Source organism: Akebia trifoliata, chromosome 9, assembly GCF_017979445.1.
Source record: "Akebia trifoliata isolate Shusen 1 chromosome 9, ASM1797944v1, whole genome shotgun sequence".
NCBI lineage: Eukaryota > Viridiplantae > Streptophyta > Magnoliopsida > Ranunculales > Lardizabalaceae > Akebia > Akebia trifoliata.
Window position 1 is genome coordinate 22,209,916 of NC_141383.1, and position 20,611 is coordinate 22,230,526.

General features: G+C 34.7%; 3 protein-coding genes across 3 annotated transcripts; 2 read left to right on the top strand and 1 right to left on the bottom strand.

Moving 5' to 3' along the window:
* Window positions 1-5,657: 5,657 nt before the first annotated feature.
* On the top strand, window positions 5,658-7,684 carry LOC147394692 (uncharacterized). The gene is made up of 2 exons (XM_086454347.1): window positions 5,658-6,995; window positions 7,310-7,684. The coding sequence occupies exons 1-2, from the start codon at window positions 5,930-5,932 to the stop codon at window positions 7,351-7,353; spliced, it is 1,110 nt and encodes a 369-aa protein (XP_086310473.1). The 5' UTR covers window positions 5,658-5,929; the 3' UTR covers window positions 7,354-7,684.
* Window positions 7,685-10,513: 2,829 nt separating this feature from the next.
* On the bottom strand, window positions 10,514-11,085 carry LOC147394693 (LYR family of Fe/S cluster biogenesis protein). Its single transcript, XM_086454348.1, has one exon. It carries the CDS (start codon window positions 11,010-11,012, stop codon window positions 10,731-10,733), a length of 282 nt encoding a protein of 93 aa, XP_086310474.1. The 5' UTR covers window positions 11,013-11,085; the 3' UTR covers window positions 10,514-10,730.
* A 3,015-nt stretch (window positions 11,086-14,100) lies between these two features.
* LOC147394694 (Leucine-rich repeat (LRR) family protein) lies at window positions 14,101-20,389 on the top strand. The gene is made up of 11 exons (XM_086454402.1): window positions 14,101-14,327; window positions 14,940-15,087; window positions 15,523-15,594; window positions 15,785-15,856; window positions 18,014-18,085; window positions 18,196-18,339; window positions 18,444-18,524; window positions 18,632-18,703; window positions 18,811-18,882; window positions 20,035-20,106; window positions 20,190-20,389. The coding sequence occupies exons 1-11, from the start codon at window positions 14,243-14,245 to the stop codon at window positions 20,278-20,280; spliced, it is 981 nt and encodes a 326-aa protein (XP_086310528.1). The 5' UTR covers window positions 14,101-14,242; the 3' UTR covers window positions 20,281-20,389.
* Window positions 20,390-20,611: the final 222 nt, after the last annotated feature.

The following is a 20,611-nucleotide window of genomic DNA, read 5'->3' on the forward strand; positions in this document are numbered from 1 at the left end:
CAAAGATCACTTTTCTTAACAGTTTTCGCCGCTTATCATGGGTATCCCCACCCTTCAGGTGAGACTAATCCCACGCTCTCACACACCACCCCCTTGAAAAGTCCTACGTGCAATGGATTAAGTCGAGGGTCAACTGGACCTGAAGGGTGGCCGCAAAGAATTCATTGCTTTGTAGGGTTTTGAGCAGTTGACCTACCCTTCCTAAGGAGCTTATCAAGGCTCGGCTTGCCACTATTCCAACCCCTTGGGGTTCACTTTTCTTAGCATGGGATTGAATTACAAAATCAAATAAATTCATGAATTAAGAGAGTATCAAAAAATAATTGTACAATTCGAGGATGACTCACGAGTCAACTTGGATGAGTCAAATAAAATATATTAAATTTACAAATATTTAAAATATAATTTTTATTATTTAAAATAAATAATAATATTTACCATTAATTCTCCCAGAGAATTATTAACTCAGTCAAATTTTGACTAACTCAACGAGTTTGAAAACTATCGTCAAGATTCAAGACTCAGTATCATTAACTTAAGAGCAATGATTTTAATTTTACTTTAAATCCCAATATTACTTTGATGGGTTTTGATGAATAACTTTTCTTTCACAAATGGTAGTTGATACCCACAAGAAGTTTATCTTTGACATCTATTTCTACAAAACTCCCTCATAAAATAGAATTATATTAAATATTTTGAGGGCAACTTAGACTTTTCACATTTTGTTTTAGGAAATATTATTTATTTGGCTTTGCCCCAGATAAAGATTTTTTCTTCTTCTTTTAGTTAGGGTTCAATAAGGTCATAAGTCAAAACCATAATGGTCACACCCACTCACTTCCACTGTCCACTGGAATTAAAAGAAAATGCACTAAATTAAACAACATCCGCATACCCATTCTGATAATCTAAGATTCAAAATAATTAATGACCCCCTCATTATTTTTTAATATCTCCCCCCAAACCCTACCACCATCACAAACACATCAACATTTCGTTGTTTTTTTTTTTTTTTTCCAAAGAAGAGCCTTGTAATCAAGACATGGCTTTCCTAAGTAATAATTTACGCAAATTTATCAAAACATGCACCACATTTCGACTATTTACCAAAATGGTAAACTATAGCAATTAATTCTGAAAATGATAATTTACCATTTTCGAAATTAATATTTTTTATCAAAACGGTAAAAACAATAAAATATAAATTTGTTTTTATCGAAAATACCCTTTTTTATTTTTTGACTAAAATTATGAAAAAATCCTCTCTTCTTTCATATTTTTATTTAGTGTTTGGAAGATTAAAAAGAAGAAAGATTTAGTTGGATTTTAATTTATTTCTAAGGTTAAAATGGTAAATACATATGTAAAACAAAAAAGGGTATTTTCAGTATAAAAAAATTACATTTTACTTTTTTTACTGTTTTGGTAAAAAATATTAATTCCGAAAATGGTAAAATTACCGTTTTCGGAATTAATTGCTACAGTTTACCATTTTGATAATTAATTTCAAAAATTGTACCATTTTGGTAAATTATTCAATAATTTATTTGTTTCTTATAAGAAACTACTAGGGTTCTTTTTTCTAGAGTCGTGATTTCTTGACTCCATTTTTTTCACTCGGTTTGTACTCAACAAACGTGGCAAGGGCACAAAGCCATAGATTGTTTTCTTTAGGATACACAAGGAAAAATGATCTATGGTTTTCTTCCCTTGTCACATTAGTCAAGTATAGACCAAGTGAAAGAAAATCGGGTTAGAAAATCATTAGCCTTTGTTTCATCAGTAACAAGGGCTATGAAGGGCTCCACCATTTTCATTAATAGGAGGTTAAAGCCGAAGAAAATTACAAGTTAGGCCCTCCAACAACAATAAAGACAATTCAAGAGAAAAATTAACTTGGTCAATCAACAAAGAAAATCCTTGCGAGAAGACCTGACTAATCCTCTGGGCACGTGGAGTCTCCCCATTCCCACACATACACATACACCATATAATTTTTGCAAAAACTGCACACAGGACACAATGATTTATGTGGTTCGGCAGTATGCCTACATCAACAGATAAGATCAAAATCTGTTTTAGTCCGAGCCCACTCCACTTCGGAAAAGGTCCCCTTTGAATTTACATCTTGAAGCCCAAGCCCAAACATGAATGCATGACATCCAACATAACAGGAGGGTCTATTAAATATTGATTAGTTGGTTCTCTTGAAACAGTTCTACCCCACCAAGTGCATCAATGCAGATGACATACAAGTTGGATTGAGTGTGAGGAGACAACTCTCTTATTCTTTCTAATTCCTTTAGGTTTCAATTACTATTTCTTGTCTGGGTTTTTTGTTTTTTGAGATTTGGAAGTTGAATATGATCTCACCTAAGAATTGTGAGGTTGAGATTCTTTTCAGTCCTTTCTTATGGATTTATTTTCTTCCATTTTTTTATTTTTTATTTTATGTTTGAAAGGCTCCTTAGGGAGACACTAGTACACTTCTTATCTCTTTATTCTCAACAATATAGTACTTGTGTACTCTTTTATATGACCTTAGTTTGTTCCTCACCTATGTATATATGCACCAAGCTATTTTAATTCTTAGTTTCTTCTCAAGAATCTCCCTAAATAGTCTATTTCTACCATCACTTCATGTGTCCTCATGACCTCCAAACATTAATTTCATTATTAATTTGAAGGTTGGATATTGTAGATAAAAGTTCAATCATCTGATGTTCAAATATTTCATAATAATTCTAGCAGGGCTACACAATAAATGTGATTGGTTTCTAACTCGGGATATGTATAATCATAAATCTTTTCTTGTGCATCCCGAGGCAACTGATCTACGGTTCTGTGATGGGGGTGTGTGTCAAAGGGGGCGTCATATTATCACGACACTTTTTTTTTTAATATTAAAGAGATAAGGTTAAGAAGTTTTACATTGTCTTTACACAACGCAATGAGTATTACACCAAAATTGTAGACGTCAGAACTCCAATGGAGCGATTTTGTCATTTTGTACCGAGGATCTATGTATAAGTTAGTCTCCAAGACTTTGGTCTGCTCACCCGATCGGACTGTCGCCAATCGAAAATCAGCCAATTAAGCCTTTGACAACGATGATGACGACGACAAGTGAATATCCTTCCTGAATAACCAAAAGTTCTATATAACCCGAGGGAAAGCAACTCAACATAACACCTTCAAAACACAAAGGTTCGCCATTTCCCACATATACTACACCTAAAATCGAGTTCTCTTCTAAAATCCCTCCCAACTTTACTAAAAGCCCTCCACACCACTAATTGCAGCTATTTATTTGCGGTCCCATTCAGTTACATTGGTCTCACACTTAAAACTACAATTATCTCGGTACATGATTCCTTCTGTTCTCCCGAGTCTCCAAAGCTATTTGCTCTTTACTAGAACCATCTTGTTAGATTCACATACCGTCTAAACTAGTGATCTGGGATACTCAATCTTAAGGGTGAAACTAGACACATACTTGATCATGTTAAGAGTAACATATTTAAGTTTTTGCTAGAAATATGAAAACAGTGAACATAATCAAAGAGAAACATATCAAAAGACTAAAATAAGCATCTGTGCTGAATTTTAAAAAAGAAAAAATACATGGTGATATTTGTACAAAACCAGTCAAAAATCCAAGAAGTAGAAAGAAAACCTGTAAGTCACCAAAACTAGAACAGACCACAAGTAGTGAAATTAAATACTAAGCTTTACGAGCTAGTGAAGTGAGAACCAAAAAGTGCATAATGTAAATCAAAACATGATCATGGGCTTCAGGGAGAGTAGAAGGTGGTTCTGGAGTGGTACTATGCTGGACTCAGCCTAAATGCAACCTCTCAAAAGTGTGTTCACAGGTTTTGTTACATAATTTTTCGCAGCATGGTTTGGTGAAGAATAACTAATAAAAGTAAAAGCTTGATGACTTTGAGTCAACTCAACCAGTAAACTCTTTTTGGCACTAGTTCAAAGTTCTATACAATGGCTGATACTGTTAACTACAACTAAAGCATCATGCAAAAGTTAATATTAGATGATGGTGACACCAATTCAATCCATTAGGTTGACGAATAAAAGAAAAAAGGATGGTGGTAAGACAATGTGTTCATATAGAACTCATCACACACAAGGATTTTCTGATAAAGGCATTTAAAACCTCAAAAACACTTTGACTTAGTCTTGCAATCTTATGGAAGCATGACCTAAACGCCGGTAAGAGCAATCAAAATCTAGTCTACTAAACCAAACAATGTAAAAGATGTAAATGACTTGTCAAATAACAAGAGATTTCAAACTAGGATGAATTAAAATTATCTCGTTTATTCACTAAAATGTACACTACACCCAAGGTGGGTATGCAAAATCCATCCTTACATTCATTCTTCGGTCAAAACTAGATAATTTTGTAAAAGTATAATAGAGGAAGTAAAACAAGGTATGAAAATACATTTAAGTGATATCAGAAAGCATGAAGGAGGAGCTTGACAAAGAATTGGCCTCAACCAAGAAACACAAAATTGGACCGAAAAGAACCACCAAAAGGACTAATTCGTTCTTGAAATCCATTCTGCACCAACAAATAGAAATCTGTGGATCGAAGGACTGTCAGGATCATTCACAAGTTAATTACATGTTCTAATTCCCCTTTGTAGAAACTAGGAGATCCTCCAAGGTCCTAGATGAATAGCACATACAACGAATGCAAATGAAAACCACGGATTCCATTTACGGAGTAGGTGTGCCTCAGACAAGTTTTATCAACTGAACCAAATTCAATCTGAGAGGCAGAGAAACGCGCCAGTCAAAAACAATAATCTTAAGCTAAAATATCTTATACCCATGAAGTATAATCATAGATTTTCATTCTTTGCAACTAGGGTATGCATAAGCATCATCAGAATTGTTCCATCAAATTCAAAAGTTCATAAAAATTCTAGATGAAACCATTAAATTAAGAACATAATCAGAATCTCTGATAAGAGCCACCAATATCATTAAAAATAGTGTAACCAAACTACTCCATAAACCTCAAAACCTAATGTGTACTAAAACTCACATTTCTCAACATGGGTACTCAATATAATCTGTAGAAATCCAACACCCATTAAACCAAGTAACCAATCTTTCTCTACAGACAAAAAAAAATCAATATGGTTTCCATTGTCCTGCTCTGAAGACAACCGTCAAAATGCTTCCAACTATTAAATAAACTCAAGACAAATAACAATTCTAAACAAAACCCAGTAGACAAACTCAAGAATCCATTGAATGAGAACCAAATTTTTTAATTTTCCATAACATGGGGTGCAAAATTTTAGTAAAGAAAGTAGATAGAAATGTGAAATTCAATTCAACGCCTAATTTGCACTAAAAATGACATTTGCTCTTCGTTTTTTTAACATGGGAATTTATTCTAATTTGTTGAAATTCGACACCCTTTTTTTATCGGTATGCTGGGGTTAGTGGGGGAATCCAATACCGATTAAACCCCATAAAGAATCAAGTAACCAATCTTACACTAAATACTAAAAAATCAAAGAGATTTCCTTTTTTTCTTCCCTAAAAACAATCATCAAAATCCTTCCAACAATTAGTAAACTCAAAACCCACCCATAACTGTTAAGATTTGCTAAGATTTGTTGAGATTTGGTTAACTATAGTTCTGGAAATAATCTTTACTGTTTATATTTAGGAATTTGTAATCCCTTCATTCAAGGGAATTAGTTGAGATTTTATTTTCTTTCCTTGCTGTTCAGATCATGATTTGATCTTATATATGTGTATATATTGTAGTTTTTTGACAGAGAAACAGAATAACAAAAACACAGCTTTCTCAATTCTTATTTTGTCATGGTATCAGAGCAATGATCTTATTGCTTCTGTAAATTTCCGCATACTCTGATTAAACATGTCTACAACTGCGATTGATTCAGCAGATCCTCTGTTTCTTCACCCTTCTGATCATCCCGGCATGATTCTTGTTTCAAAGGTCTTAGATGGAACAAATTATGCTATGTGGAAACGATCGATGCTGATCAGCCTTAGTGCCAAAAACAAATTGGGATTCATCAAAGGAACCATCATCACTCTAGATGAAGAGGATCCCAAATACTCTTTATGGCAGCGTTGCAACGATATGGTACTCTCTTGGATATTCAATTCTCTAAGTCAGGACCTTACAAACAGTGTTCTCTATGCTGAAACTCCCTCAGAAATTTGGACAGATCTTCAAGAACGATTCTCTCAAGGTGATTTTTCTCATCATTATCAAACTCAACGATCTATTGTTGAATTGAAACAAAATCAAGAATCCATTTTTTCTTACTATACAAAGATGAAAATGTTGTGGGATGAGCTAACCACTTGCAGCCCCTCAATCACATGCACATGTGGAGGACAAAAAGATCTAAAAGAAAAGGAAGAAAGAATTCGGCTTGGTCAATTTCTTATGGGACTCAATGAGACATACTCTGCTGTAAGAGGACAGATTATGCTCATGCATCCTTTACCAACTGTCAAAAAGGCATATTCACTTTTATGTGAAGAAGAAAAGCAGCGAGGTCTCACTGAAACAAAGAGCAGTGATCTTATTCATGCCATGAGTATCAATACTTATGAAAACTCCAAGGAGTCACAACTTGTGGCTTCAAGACAACAAAAACAGCGGTCATCCGCTCATTTCAAGCCTCAAGGCAATCGAAAACCTCTCCATTGCTCTTATTGTGAAGGCACTACTCACACTGTGGATCGATGTTACTTTCTCAATGGGTTTCCAGTTGGTCACAAACTTCATGGCAAAGAAGTCCAGCCACCCAATCGAAGTAGAAAAACCATTGCTCATCAAGTCAGTGCAGAAATAATTTCAGACTCACACAAGCCCTCTATCGAACCTACACCTCAATTCACCTCTGAGGAACTTGCTCAAATCAAAGCCTTTTTTAATGGTAAACAATCTGCCCAAGCAAACTATACAGGTACTTCTACCCCTTTCTGTTCTTCCTTTACTACACAAAAGACAGCCTTGAGTCACTGGATCATTGATAGTGGCGCCACTAATCACATAGCCACATCCGTTTCAATCACCTCTCCTCTCTCTTCTCAAGTAACCTTACCCAATGGTGCTTGCTCTACCATAACTGGCATAGGTTCCATCCAACTTTCAGACCACATGCATGTTAAAAACATACTTTGTGCCCCATCTTTCCATGTCAATTTACTGTCAGTTAGTCAACTCACAGCTACCTTAAATTGTTCTGTTCACTTCTTTCCTACTTTTTGTGTATTGCAGGACCTAACTTCGAAGAAGATGATTGGTTTGGGGAAGCAACTTAATGGCTTGTACTACTTTGTGCCACCAATAAAATCTACATCACCTACCAAACCGATCACTTATCATGTGGATTCCACACCAAAAATTCCATGGCACCAGCGGTTAGGACATCCCTCCAAGGCACCTTCACAGTTTTTGAGTCATGTTATTCCTTCATTTGTATTTAAGTCTCAATATTCTTGTGAAACTTGTCATTTGGCTAAGCAAACACGGCTATCTTTTCCTTCTAGTACTATTCAAACTTTACAATCTTTTGATCTTATTCATTGTGATATTTGGGGACCCCTTCATACTGCAACTCATACAGGGGCACATTATTTTTTAACCATTGTCGACGACTACACTAGATTCACTTGGACATTCCTAATGAAATTCAAGTCTGAAACACAAGGGTTATTAAAAACCTTCATTTCCTTTGTCAATACTCAGTTTAATTGTCAAGTTAAATGTATTCGAAGTGATAATGGTTTAGAATTCACATCCATGAAATCATATTTCTTCAATCTTGGCATATCATTTCAAAGTTCTTGTACATCAACACCTCAACAAAACGGTGTAGTTGAACGAAAGCATCAACATCTCTTAAATGTTGGCAGGGCCTTAAGAATTGATGCTAATCTTCCATTGCAATTTTGGGGGGAGAGTTTGCTTACCGCCACCTACCTTATCAATCGTCTTCCTACCCCTGTGCTACAACACAAATCTCCCTATGAAATGTTGTATAACAAGCCACCCATTTACTCTAACTTGCGAGTTTTTGGATGTCTTTGTTATGCAACAAATCTACACCCTACTAATAAATTTGATTCTCGTGCTAGAAAATGCATCTTTGTTGGCTATCCCATTGGTCAAAAAGCTTACCGCTTATATGATCTCAAAACTCACCAATTTTTCACAAGCCGAGATGTCATCTTTCACGAGGAAAATTTTCCTTTTCGTACCATAGAACCCTCACCAGCTACAAACATTTTCCAACCTCAGATAACCGAATATACCACTGAGTCACCCTCTCTTATAAATCCCCATATTTTTCCATTACCCGAGACCACTTCCACAGAAAATTCCTCCTCTCCTGTCTCATCCCCAGCACCTACTCTTCGTAGAAGTGAACGCACAAAAAAACCATCCATCCTTCTTCAAGATTTTCATTGTGGGCAGGTGAGTACAATGCCATCAAATGCAATCTCCAACCAGGAATCTTCAACCAAGTCAGGTACTCGATACCCTTTAAGTAACTACATTTCATATGATTCTTTATCTTCTAATCATAAACACTTTGTCAATGCTATTTCAAGTGTTCTCGAACCAACCTCATATGCTCAAGCTGTATTAGATCCGAAATGGCAAGAGGCCATGCAACGTGAACTTGATGCCCTCACTACTCAAAAGACATGGTCTTGGTTCCTTTGCCTACTGGTCATCGTCCCATTGGCAGCAAATGGGTATATCGTATCAAATACAATTCTAATGGCACGATTGAACGCTACAAAGCACGATTAGTTGCCAAAGGATTTTCTCAACAAGAAGGCTTGGATTACACTGAAACATTTGCACCTGTTGCCAAGTTAACAACTGTTCGATGTATTCTTGCTGTTGCTGCCGCCAAACAATGGCCATTACATCAAATGGATGTGACCAATGCCTTCCTTCATGGTGATTTAGAGGAAGAAGTATATATGACTCCACCACCGGGTCTTTGTCGACAGGGGGAGAAGCTTGTATGTCGACTACATAAGTCCCTCTATGGACTTAAACAAGCTCCTCGAAATTGGTTTGCAAAATTCTCTCATGCGATCAAAAAGGCTGGTTTTGTTCAATCACATTCAGATTATTCTTTATTTGTGAAGACTAAAGGCCCATCTACAACTATGGTGCTCATCTATGTAGATGACATAGTGATAACAGGCAATGATGCAACTGCTATACGAAGTCTCAAAGATTTTTTGCATCAACAATTCCATATCAAAGATCTCGGTTCTCTAAAATTTTTTCTTGGTCTGGAAGTTGCAAGGTCAAAAGCCGGCATTGTAATCTCTCAACGAAAATATACCTTAGAGATTATAGATGATGTTGGTTACTTAGGTGCTCAACCTTCAAATTTCCCAATGGAAGTAAATTTAAAGCTCACGGATGATCAAGGTGATTTGTTACATGATCCAGAGTGTTACAGGAGATTAGTTGGAAAATTAATCTATCTTACAATCACAAGACCAGACATCACATACTCTGTCAATATCCTAAGCCAATTTATGCATGCACCAAGAAAGCCTCATTGGAATGCTGCTCTTCGCATTATTAAGTATCTTAAAGGAAGTCCAGGTCTTGGCTTGTTATTTTCATCAAGCAATTCTTTCAACTTGAAGGCTTATTGTGATGCAAATTGGGCAAACTGCCCTATGACTCGAAGATCAACTACAGGTTATTGTGTGTACTTGGGAAATTCATTGATTTCATGGAAGGCTAAGAAGCAAAAAACAGTCTCAAGATCATCTTCAGAAGCTGAGTACAGGTCCATGGCAGCAGCAACTTGTGAGTTAACTTGGCTCAGATTTTTGCTTAATGACATGCAGATTTCCACAGGACCAGCAAAGTTATTACGTGATAATCAAGCTGCACTTCACATAACAGCAAATCCAGTATATCATGAGCGCACCAAGCACATAGAACTCGATTGCCATGTTGTAAGAGAAAAGATACAAGACAGTCAAATTGTTACAGAATTTGTTCCATCTCATTTGCAGTTGGCAGACATTTTTACAAAAGCCCTCGGAGGAAACATGTTTAAGGACTTAAGGAGCAAGTTGAACATGCTGGATATACATGCTCCAACTTGAGGGGGAGTGTTAAGATTTGCTAAGATTTGTTGAGATTTGGTTAACTATAATTCTAGAAATAATCTTTACTGTTTATATTTAGGAATTTGTAATCCCTTCATTCAAGGGAATTAGTTGAGATTTTATTTTCTTTCCTTGCTCTTCAGATCATGATTTGATCTTATATATGTGTATATATTGTAGTTTTTTGACAGAGAAACAGAATAACAAAAACACAGCTTTCTCAATTCTTATTTTGTCAATAACAATTCTAAACTAAAACCCAATAATCTTACACTACAAGTTCACAAACCCATTAAATGATAATCAAAATTTCCACAACATGGGGTGCAAAAGATTTTCAATTTTTTTCCCCTAAAAACAATCATCAAAATCCTTCCAACAATTAAGTAAACTCAAAACCCATTACAAATCTAAATCAGGCCCATCAATCTTACACTACAAATTCATAAACCCATTAAATGATAATCAAAATTTCAAAGTTTAAACAACATTGGGAGCAAAATCTTATTAAAAAACTTAAACATAATCGTGAAATAGAACTATCACCGCGTCTCCATCTCCATGACACTTTTTACTTTCGGGGCGTACAACGAGTAAACTACTGCTTGTCTTTTCGCTACTTCGAGCTGAGATTTCGCGTACGAGAACGCTTCAGAAATCAAAGTAGGGTCCGAAAGGTCACGTTTTTGACGGAACCCATCGATTGTTCTTCGCTTAGCGTATTCTCTGATGTTGTAGTCAGAGAACTGTCGAGATGTTCGTAGGAGAGATCGGAAGAGAGAGAGGATTTCAGCTTTCGAAGGAGCAGAAGCAGCCATTATCATCGCACAGAGAGAGAGAGGATCTTATGTTGAAGACTAGGTTGTACAGTTTGACACAGTTTGGGGGATAAAAGGATTTGTTTTTTGTTTTAAAATGTTTTTTGTTTTAGATTTTATGTTATTTTTGAGACTTTTATTATGTACAATCCCAAATAAGGGTTTTCTTAAAACCCTACCCTTTTGGGGTGCACATGGTTAAGATTGATTCGAATTTTGATAAAATTGAAATCAAATCAAATATGATAAATTCTACAAATTTGGAATCGAACCAATCCAGTTACCCTATAGAATCGAATCAATCCAAATTAACCTTGGTTCGGATCGATTTTTGATTCTCATACTTTCAAAATAAAAAAATTAGTATTTTTTTTATTTTAAAAAAAGACCCTTTTTGAATCAGATCATAAATAATGACTATTTAAAAAATGAAAATGATTTTATGATTAAATTTTGATTGAAATTTGTATAAATTGAAAATTAGAGGAAGCTTAATCAGACTAAAAAAAAAATTACAATTTTTAAATTGGTATTTTGGATGGATTAGTAAGAAAACTAATCCATTAATGGTAGATTAGCGAATCCAAGTCTAAGTTTATATAGTATATTTCATCTAACAAATACAGCAAAAAGGTTCTCATAAAAAAACATAGTATAAAGGTTCTCGTTAAAAAAAAAGGAATCAAACTCTTTAAAAAAGTTATTATAAATAGGCTAATCTATTTAAGAGTTGAAAGTTGAGAGAAATATTTACATACATTTTTTATGAGTTTTTGTTATATATAAAAAATAAAAATAAAAACAGAGAAGATGAAGTTGAAAACTTTAATGAGTTGCCTTTTCGTAACATACTAACACAGTTAAGAGAAAGAGAGAGAGATGGGTTACCTCTTCATTTTTCGATGAGGTGGCAAGTAGTGAGGTGAGAGAGACGAACAATGACTAGGTTTTTTTCAAACTTGAAAAAGAAAGAAATAGATAATAGAATAACAAAACTAAGAAAAAAATTTATTTTTAAATATATATATAAGAAAACTTGAAAAAGAGATAATAGAATAACGAAACTGAGAAATTTATTTATTTATTTATTTATATATATAATAGATACTTCGAATTGGTTCGATTCTATTATACCCCTAATCCAGAACCGAACCAAATCAATCGGATTTTTTTTTAACAATATGCACCCAAACCAAACCATTCTCAATCCGAACAAATCCAATCCAAAGACTTCAGATTGGTTCGGTTCTCGAATTTATCCAATCCAATGTGCACCCCTACTACCCTTACCTAATTTTATGTGGCCCCACAATATTATTTATTTTTAAATTATTAAATTATCATATACATTATTTTATTTTTAGTGAAAGAATAATGAATTTGACATAGGCAACTCTACTTGCACCCACCTTTTGTGCTTAGTGCACCAATTCCCTTTTATACAATCTACTCCAAAATGTGCTTTTAAGTGGGTGCAGTGAGCACAAATTGTGGGTGCAAATAGTCTAACCCAAGACGTACCGCGTCAAGGATTAGATGGAAGAGGAAACCCAAATCCGTCCCAATAAGAAAGAAGAAGAATGTGATATCAAAGGTTCACTATGGTCCCGTCTCATCCCATTCTAAAGAAAATGACCTCATCTTCAATTTATGATCAGAAACCCCATCTTTGTCTTCCTAAAATCCCTCATCTTTAACTTATAAAAGTTTGTTACCTTCATCTTCAACATTGAGATTTTACATTTACTTCAACTTTCAAACGTTAAAACTAAGATAAGATTTTTGGATAAATAAAATACGATAGAATTTTGGGTAGAAAATTCAAGGATTATTTATATGGAGTTAAGGTGGAGTTGAAAACTAGATGAATTGAAATTGTGTTTGAATAGATCAACTACAATTTACCGTACGAATGGAAGAACTTGAAGACGACAAATTTTTGAGAAAAAAAATTTAACGGAGTTTGACTACATATCATCAGTTTGAAAACATAAGGGTATCTCAAATATTTACCAAAACATAAGACGAGTATGTTAAATCACTCCAAAAAAGAATGGTCTATCTTTGCTTGATAGATTTAAATGAATATAATCCCCTAATTAAATAGTGTCTAAGAGTATCGAAAATACTTCAAAAAACCATTACAATATCCTACAATTGAACACTAGATGATCAACGACATTGAACTTTCAAACAAAACGTCTAAACTAATTCGAACAAGCCAACTTGATCCAATTTTGCTAAAAATGTTTGCACTCCTGAGATTCAATTTTGTATTGGAATCCTCTCAGATTGGTTATCTCAATAATACTAAGATGACTTGGAATAGTCATCTCCGTATCTCTACCAAAACAATAGTTTTTCTTTTTTTCATCCTATGTCTAAAGAAGAAGAATGGAGATCTGGGTGATACCATCTCATCTCTGTAAATTTTTTTGGGATGGTTTAGACATACCCCTCCATATTCGACAAACATGCTATCGTCTTCAACCTGTAACGAAAACCCTCGAATTTTTTCCTCAAAATCAATAATCTTCAACTCTTATTTTTTAATGTTCAAACCAATCATTTGCAAACATAGTAATCTTTCTACTTCAAACCTCAAGGTAGGATGGGATTTTTGGTTAAGTAGGAAGTGAAGGAATTTGGGAGAAACATCAAGGATTTTTTTTGTTTGAGGTTTAAGATGAGGGCATTTAGGTCATTTAGCATTGGTTTATAAGAGAAGATGAAAGTCAAGGAGGGAAATCTCAATAAGTATGAAAACACAAGGGTTTCTCAAATATTCACCATAATGTGGAGGGGTATATGTCAAAGACGGTGGAAAAGAAAAAGGAATAATTAATGGAATCGTACCAAAACCCAAGGTTGAAAGACAAAACAGTTTTCTGGAGTTTTTTGGCAAGAGATTGAAGACAGTAATATTTTAGTCATTTTGTATTAGTCTCTCATGGAATACTGTCGTCAAAGGGTATCTCAGCAGTTTGAAAATGTTGGGTTATCCACAATATTCACTAAATTATAAAGGGCACTCTATAAATTATCCAAAATTATAAGTCCAACAATTACTTCTTTAATGGAAATAATAACTAAATTACGAGGAAGTGAGGAAAATAAACAGAAAATCGGAAATTTTGTCCAGATCAGAAAATGGAGTTTTGGGATCTCGAAATCGAGGGTTAGTTTCTTCGATCTGCACTCAGAATCGATTCCTCTCCGCAGAGATCCCAGTTTCAATGGCGTCTCTAACGGTATTTGCTTTGATTTGCGTCCTCTCTCTGTTCCTCAACGTCGCTCACTGTAAAACTCTTAAACGAGACGGTAATTTCAGATATTTCACTTCGATTTCTTTCTTACATTTTTTTTTTCCAGTTTAATTTTAGGTTTTAGTGAAGTACTTGACAGAAAGCTAGGGTTTTTGCTATGTAGCTGACAGTTTCTTATTATTGGTTTGATTTTCGATCCAGTAGTGTTGGTGTGTGAGTAAATCTAGTTTTGTACTTCAATTTGAAGATATTTGGTTAGATTTTGAGACCAGGGTTCGTTTTGTATGTTAGTTTTAGGATTGTTCTGATTTTTTAGCTGTAATCGACTTGAAATTTTCTGTTTTAATTGTCAATTATTGTGGTTATGGTTTTAGCATTTGAGTGTATCTTGTTATGTTAGATTGAAAATTGAAGTTAGTTACTTAAACTCTATGTTAGATCTTAAAATACCTCTTGATCTGATTAAGTAGAAGTAAAAGCGCTGCAATTAGTGAGTGCTATTTGGAAATTCTCAGCCACAAATTAAAAGGATTTTTTAGCTTTTTTTCTAGTGAATGCAAAATTTTCAGTTTCAGAATTAATGGTGAAGTGGACTTGATTTTGTTAACGAGAGACAAGTTAAAGTCTTTCCCAATGCTTTCTGATAAGAGTATAAAATGATATTCAGTGAAGGCCTTGAATGAAATAAAGGCGTCTCTTGGATGGAGGGTGGTCTATGCTTGGGTTGGAGATGATCCTTGTGGAGATGGTGATCTACCACCGTGGTCTGGCATCACATGCTCCACACAGGGTGATTACAGGGTTGTCACAGAATTGTAAGCATTACTGTGTTTTATTTTCTATGTTGTAATGGCTAAGGATTCCTTTTATGATTTATTTGTCTATGCTTGCAAATATGTGCCTTTTTTAATTAAAAAAAAAAAAAATGGTAAAATTTGATTATGCGTCTCCATCCATGGGACTTCATTGTTGGAGTTGCTCATATTCATGCCTGAATTTTGGATGCTATCAAATTTATCCAAAATTGATAACTCCATTCTGATTGTAAGATATCTAACAAAAGAGTAGGAAAAAATAATAATAAATAAATGATTTGGGAGCATGCCTTTAGTTCAAGAATAAGATGCTACGTATATCATCTTCATAAGGATAGATTTCATGGTGGACGTACTCCAAGATTAGAATTGATAATTGTGAGAGAGTTTTGGAAATGGTTTTTGCTCATTAGTTTGGTCATTCTTCACTTGCAGGGAAGTTTATGCAGTATCAATCGTTGGGCCTTTTCCAACTGCTGTGACCAATCTGTTGGATTTGACAAGGCTGTAAGTTCCCTCCATTTCCATTGTATATTGGACGTGTTTACGTTTTTTAAGCCTCATGATTTTTTAAACTAGCTAAACTACTTTATAGCATGTTCATGGAAGTATAAGAATTTGAAGCTGTTTTGTGCCTGTCAAATGGATTTCTTCTTGAAGACAGTACCTAATTTGTGTGATAGTTTTCAAATTTCAGGGATCTCCATAATAACAAGTTGACTGGGCCAATTCCACCTCAAATTGGACGGTTGAAACGGCTTAGAATATTGTACATTCCTACACTCACTTCTAAGATGTTATTCATTTGGGATAATTTCATATTTAACTTGGTCATGTAGCTTAGAATTGACTTTTCTGTAAGGATTTTCTTTTGGTTTTATAATATTGCAATTAAATAGCATAATTTCAGTTTCATGATGGTGATGAAGGTGACTTGGGAAATCTCCTGTTTTTGTAACATCAATCTTTAAGATTCCAATATTTCGCTACTTGGGCTGTGAAGACCCAGATATCATTCTCCGATGGTTGGATAGAAAGAAATTGGTGTATTTGTTACCTTGGGATACTATTTGCATGTCTAGAGTGGAGGTAGTTGGATATTATAAGCTATATTATCTTTATACTACGATTGGTTGACGTAGCCATATTGGTTATCTACATTTTAAGTGTAAATGTCATGTAGATGAACTCTCACTCCTATACCAATTTTTTGTTTCCGGGTATCACATATTACAAGTCTCTCTTTCATTTGAGTGTAGGAAGTAGGAGCAGAAGTTCATTTGGGTCTAGGCCCGAGAATAATGTCACTTGGATACCTCAAAATGGGTGCTCTATGTCCATGTTGGATATTTCAATTTTAAATGTAAATGTCATATCCACACCATATTAGTCCCGTGTAGGAAGAGAACCATGGCATCAAAAAGTTCAGGAAGCCATAGTTCTTGTTGTATTTCTCTCACTTATTGTATCTATTTTTCTTGTTTTAATGCAATTTGATCTTATGTATCATAAAATAACAAGGAAAAAAAGAAGAAAAGAAATGGTGGATTTTGAAAGAAATTGAAAGCTCTCATATGCATATGGGAAGTGAAGGAGGTGGCTTTCTTGTGGTAAAAACTGGAAAATGGGTGGTCCCAAATTAACTTAGAAGCAGCCTTTTAGGCATGCACAGCTGTGAGATTCCATGCATTCTTATATACAATTATGGCTACATCTCTATATATTATATTAGGTTCAATTGAGCAAGAGATTCCAACAAAGAGGAGACTAGATCTCTGTTGCTGACTCTATAGTTTTACTTCTCCTAAACAAATCTTTGTTACATATGAAAATTATAAGATTGAGCAAGATTTAGGAGAATGGAAGCTCGGTATTGTTAAGCTTGGCTAAGCAATGGGGCTCGTCATCTTCTTTTCTTTATCAGCACCAGGAAAATTTTGGTACAGGAAAATGAAGATATTGTTGGCTGCTAATGTACAATGAATGCCTTGATGATGTACCTTAGCCAATGGGTTGACATTTGCTACGATTACATTTGCATATCTCCATGTCCTTTTGATATTTCCAATGCCTAAGTGATAATATTTTTGTACCCCCCACTACCAGAGGGACCAATAGAAATGGTTATAACTTTTTATCATTTTAGAAATATTGTCACCTTCACCTCATTTATGTCATATAAGGGAAAGAAAAAGTTAGATTAATAAGCTAATTTTATGGAAGGTAACAAAATTAAAGGAAAGGTAGATAAAGATTAAGTGTTTTCTTCCTATCAAAAAAAAAAAAAAGATGAATTGCTCCATCAGGAATTGAACTTCTAAGGAATTTGGAGAAGTTGCTTTCGAGAATTGAGGACTATAAGGGATTTTGGAGGAAAATAATTTATGCTAAACATGATAGGAAGTGTAGGAGGCGGGAATGGAGGGAATTCCATTGGGAAGAGGGTCTGGAATACTTTCCTATCCCCCTCTCATACTTTTTAATGTTGTCTCTTTTTCCATTTTTGATAACTGTCATAGGAATAAGTGGAGGAAACAAAAACTGTCATGTTCAAATATGTAATTTTCAAGTTTATTGATTTTCTTAGTTCTATGGTTGTTTTCAAATGTTGTCCCATCGAGTGGTTATAGATGCACTGGCTTCTCTCGATGATTACCACACAAGAAGTAGAATCAGCTTGGCATCATCTCTTACAGAATGAAACTTTTGGTCCACCTTGAAGTTGAACCATGCCATTGTTATCCAGACACATCTGTCAATATATCTCATATCATCATATAGTTTTTCAGGCATGTGTTGCTGTCAAATTTTAATTGGCAGGAAAAGCTTCTTTTGCATTTTTAAGATTCTTTTGATACTTCTGATTTTTATTTGTTTTTAATATTTTGTTGCATAGTAACTTTTTTTTATCCTTTCTGTCCATTAGAAATTTGAGGTGGAATAAGCTACAAGATGTCATTCCTCCTGAAATTGGTGAACTGAAGAGACTAACACATCTGTGAGTTGTTTTTGGACATTTCTAATTATGTTTAAATTTCTTTTTGCCTTTTTTTTCGAGATAATTTTTCTTTTTTCCAGTTAGGTGGTTTTTAACTAAAAATTCTTCAGGTACCTGAGCTTCAATAGTTTCAAAGGGGAAATTCCTAAAGAGCTTTCAACTTTACCAGAACTTCGCTATCTCTATCTTCATGAAAATCGCTTTATTGGGCGAATTCCTCCAGAATTGGGCATGCTGCAGAACCTTCGGCACTTGTATTATTCCATCTTTTCTTCGTCACTCTAGTTGTTTTTTTTTTCCCACCTCACTTACCTTCAACATTTAATTTTCTAATCCATGTTATAATATATGTTCTCAGGGATGTTGGTAACAATCATTTGGTAGGAACTATAAGAGAGCTCATCCGTATTGAGGGAGGCTTTCCTGCTCTGCGCAACCTGTAAGTATATTCAATTTTTAATTAGTTCTTATTGATTTCGTGCAACCAAGACTATTACCGTGTGTAACTACTTCTGAAGTGATTCTTCTTGGATTTATGATATCTAGGTATCTGAATAATAACCTTTTGACTGGCGGGATTCCAGCTCAGCTAGCGAACTTGACAAATTTGGAAATCTTGTGAGTACAGCTAATTCAAATAACTTTCTTATTCAGTATTATTTTTAACTGGACTTCCATTGCTTTTCTATCTGAAATTTGTAAAGTTAATTGCAACTTCATTATAGGTATTTATCGTACAACAAGATGGCTGGAACAATACCTCCGGGACTCGCTCATATTCCTAGATTGACTTACTTGTGAGTCTTAACTTGTCTCTGAATCTAGTTTACAAGGTTTGCATATTGATTTCTCGTCCGAGTAATACTCGAGTCAGGGTGGGGTGACAGGGAACAACTGTTCTACCTGTCAATGATTCTGCCTGGATGAACTTTTGCCTCATTTAATTGAGTTTCCTTACTGTCCAAACCTATGTTAACCCAATCATTGCTACTAGTCCGAACCATGAACCGGTATGAAGCAAACCAGTTCCAACAAAATTTGGTTCGGTGAACCAAACCAATTTATTATATTTTTGTCATTGTTCATATTTAAAATTTGGATTCTTTTAGTAATTTATTTTCATTTAACTTAGAACTTTTTAACACTATAATTGTACTTATAACTTATATGCTTGAATTATATATATGCACTAGCGAACTAAGAAACGAATTTTCTCTACCTAAACCCCCCCTACGAACTGGGTTCATTCTAGAGTAGCGAACCTTGAACCCCGAACCTGAATTCGAACCAAGCAAACCAACGAACCAGGTAACATAGGTCCAAACTATCATATTCCTTCAATCAGACAGAAAACATGGGAATTGGTCAAAAGAAGAAAATGAAGGAAAGAAAGAAAGAGAGGCTTAAGATTTGATGATAAAGGATTCTTTAATGTATCCCTTAACTTTATCCAATGGGTCCAATTTGACTTAACTGGTCTACTTTTTATTAGACTATCGAATGGTGGAGCCTAACCACCTTGGATGTCTGCTACATGCATGAGCCAAAGAAGACTTTTCTTCTTTCTTTTTTCCTTTTTTGGGGTTCTAGAATTAGATTACCAACCACCTTGAATGTGCCACCAATGTCTGTCAGCAGTATACCACAAACCTGGGATCAAAACCATTCCTTCACTTACACCTATTGAGGAAATACCAACCACCTTGGACATGTGACGAGAATTTCTATTTTCATCTTAGGCCCGTGTTTTGAGGAACCGAACTTGTTTCTTTCATGTTTCACTCAAAACTGCAATTCATGACTACTTACTACGCACAAATTAGTGACGAGATGCGAAGCTTATTTCTTGAATCCTCAAAGTCACACGTAATGTTTGTAGTATTTATCCATGTAAATGTATTGAAAATGTTTTAAAAGTGTACACTTATCCCTCCTTGATGTAATTTCAGGTACCTGGACCACAATCAATTTACTGGAAGGATTCCGGACACCTTGTATAAACACTCATTCTTGAAAGAAATGTGAGATAACTTAAAACTGGTATTTCTCGATACTACACAGATAATCAAGAATATTTAATTCCAACTCTAATGCTCTGATGCAGGTACATTGAAGGAAATGGATTCCGACCAGGTGTTAAACCCATAGGCGCTCACAAGGTCCTTGAAGTTTCTGACACGGAGTTCTTGTTTTAGTTAAAACACTACCTTATTCTTTATTTATTTAGGGATCATCTCTGTGTTTACTGAAATAGCTTACATTTCATATTATATCTTCCAATGAAATTGGGAAGTTTTTAGTTTATGTTGCTCATCTTCTATCATCGATCTGCTGTTATGTACATAGTTCCAAAATCTTCACACATTTGTTTTTTTTTTTTTTTTTTAAATCTCTTCTTGGGTGGCTTATTATATGGCTTACATTTGAAAATTGGTTTTTGATTTCGGGTTGAGATCTATCCCAAAATTGATTAAATTAGACGTCATTCTAGCTTTCCAATTTATCGTCATTTCTCTGCATTTTCAA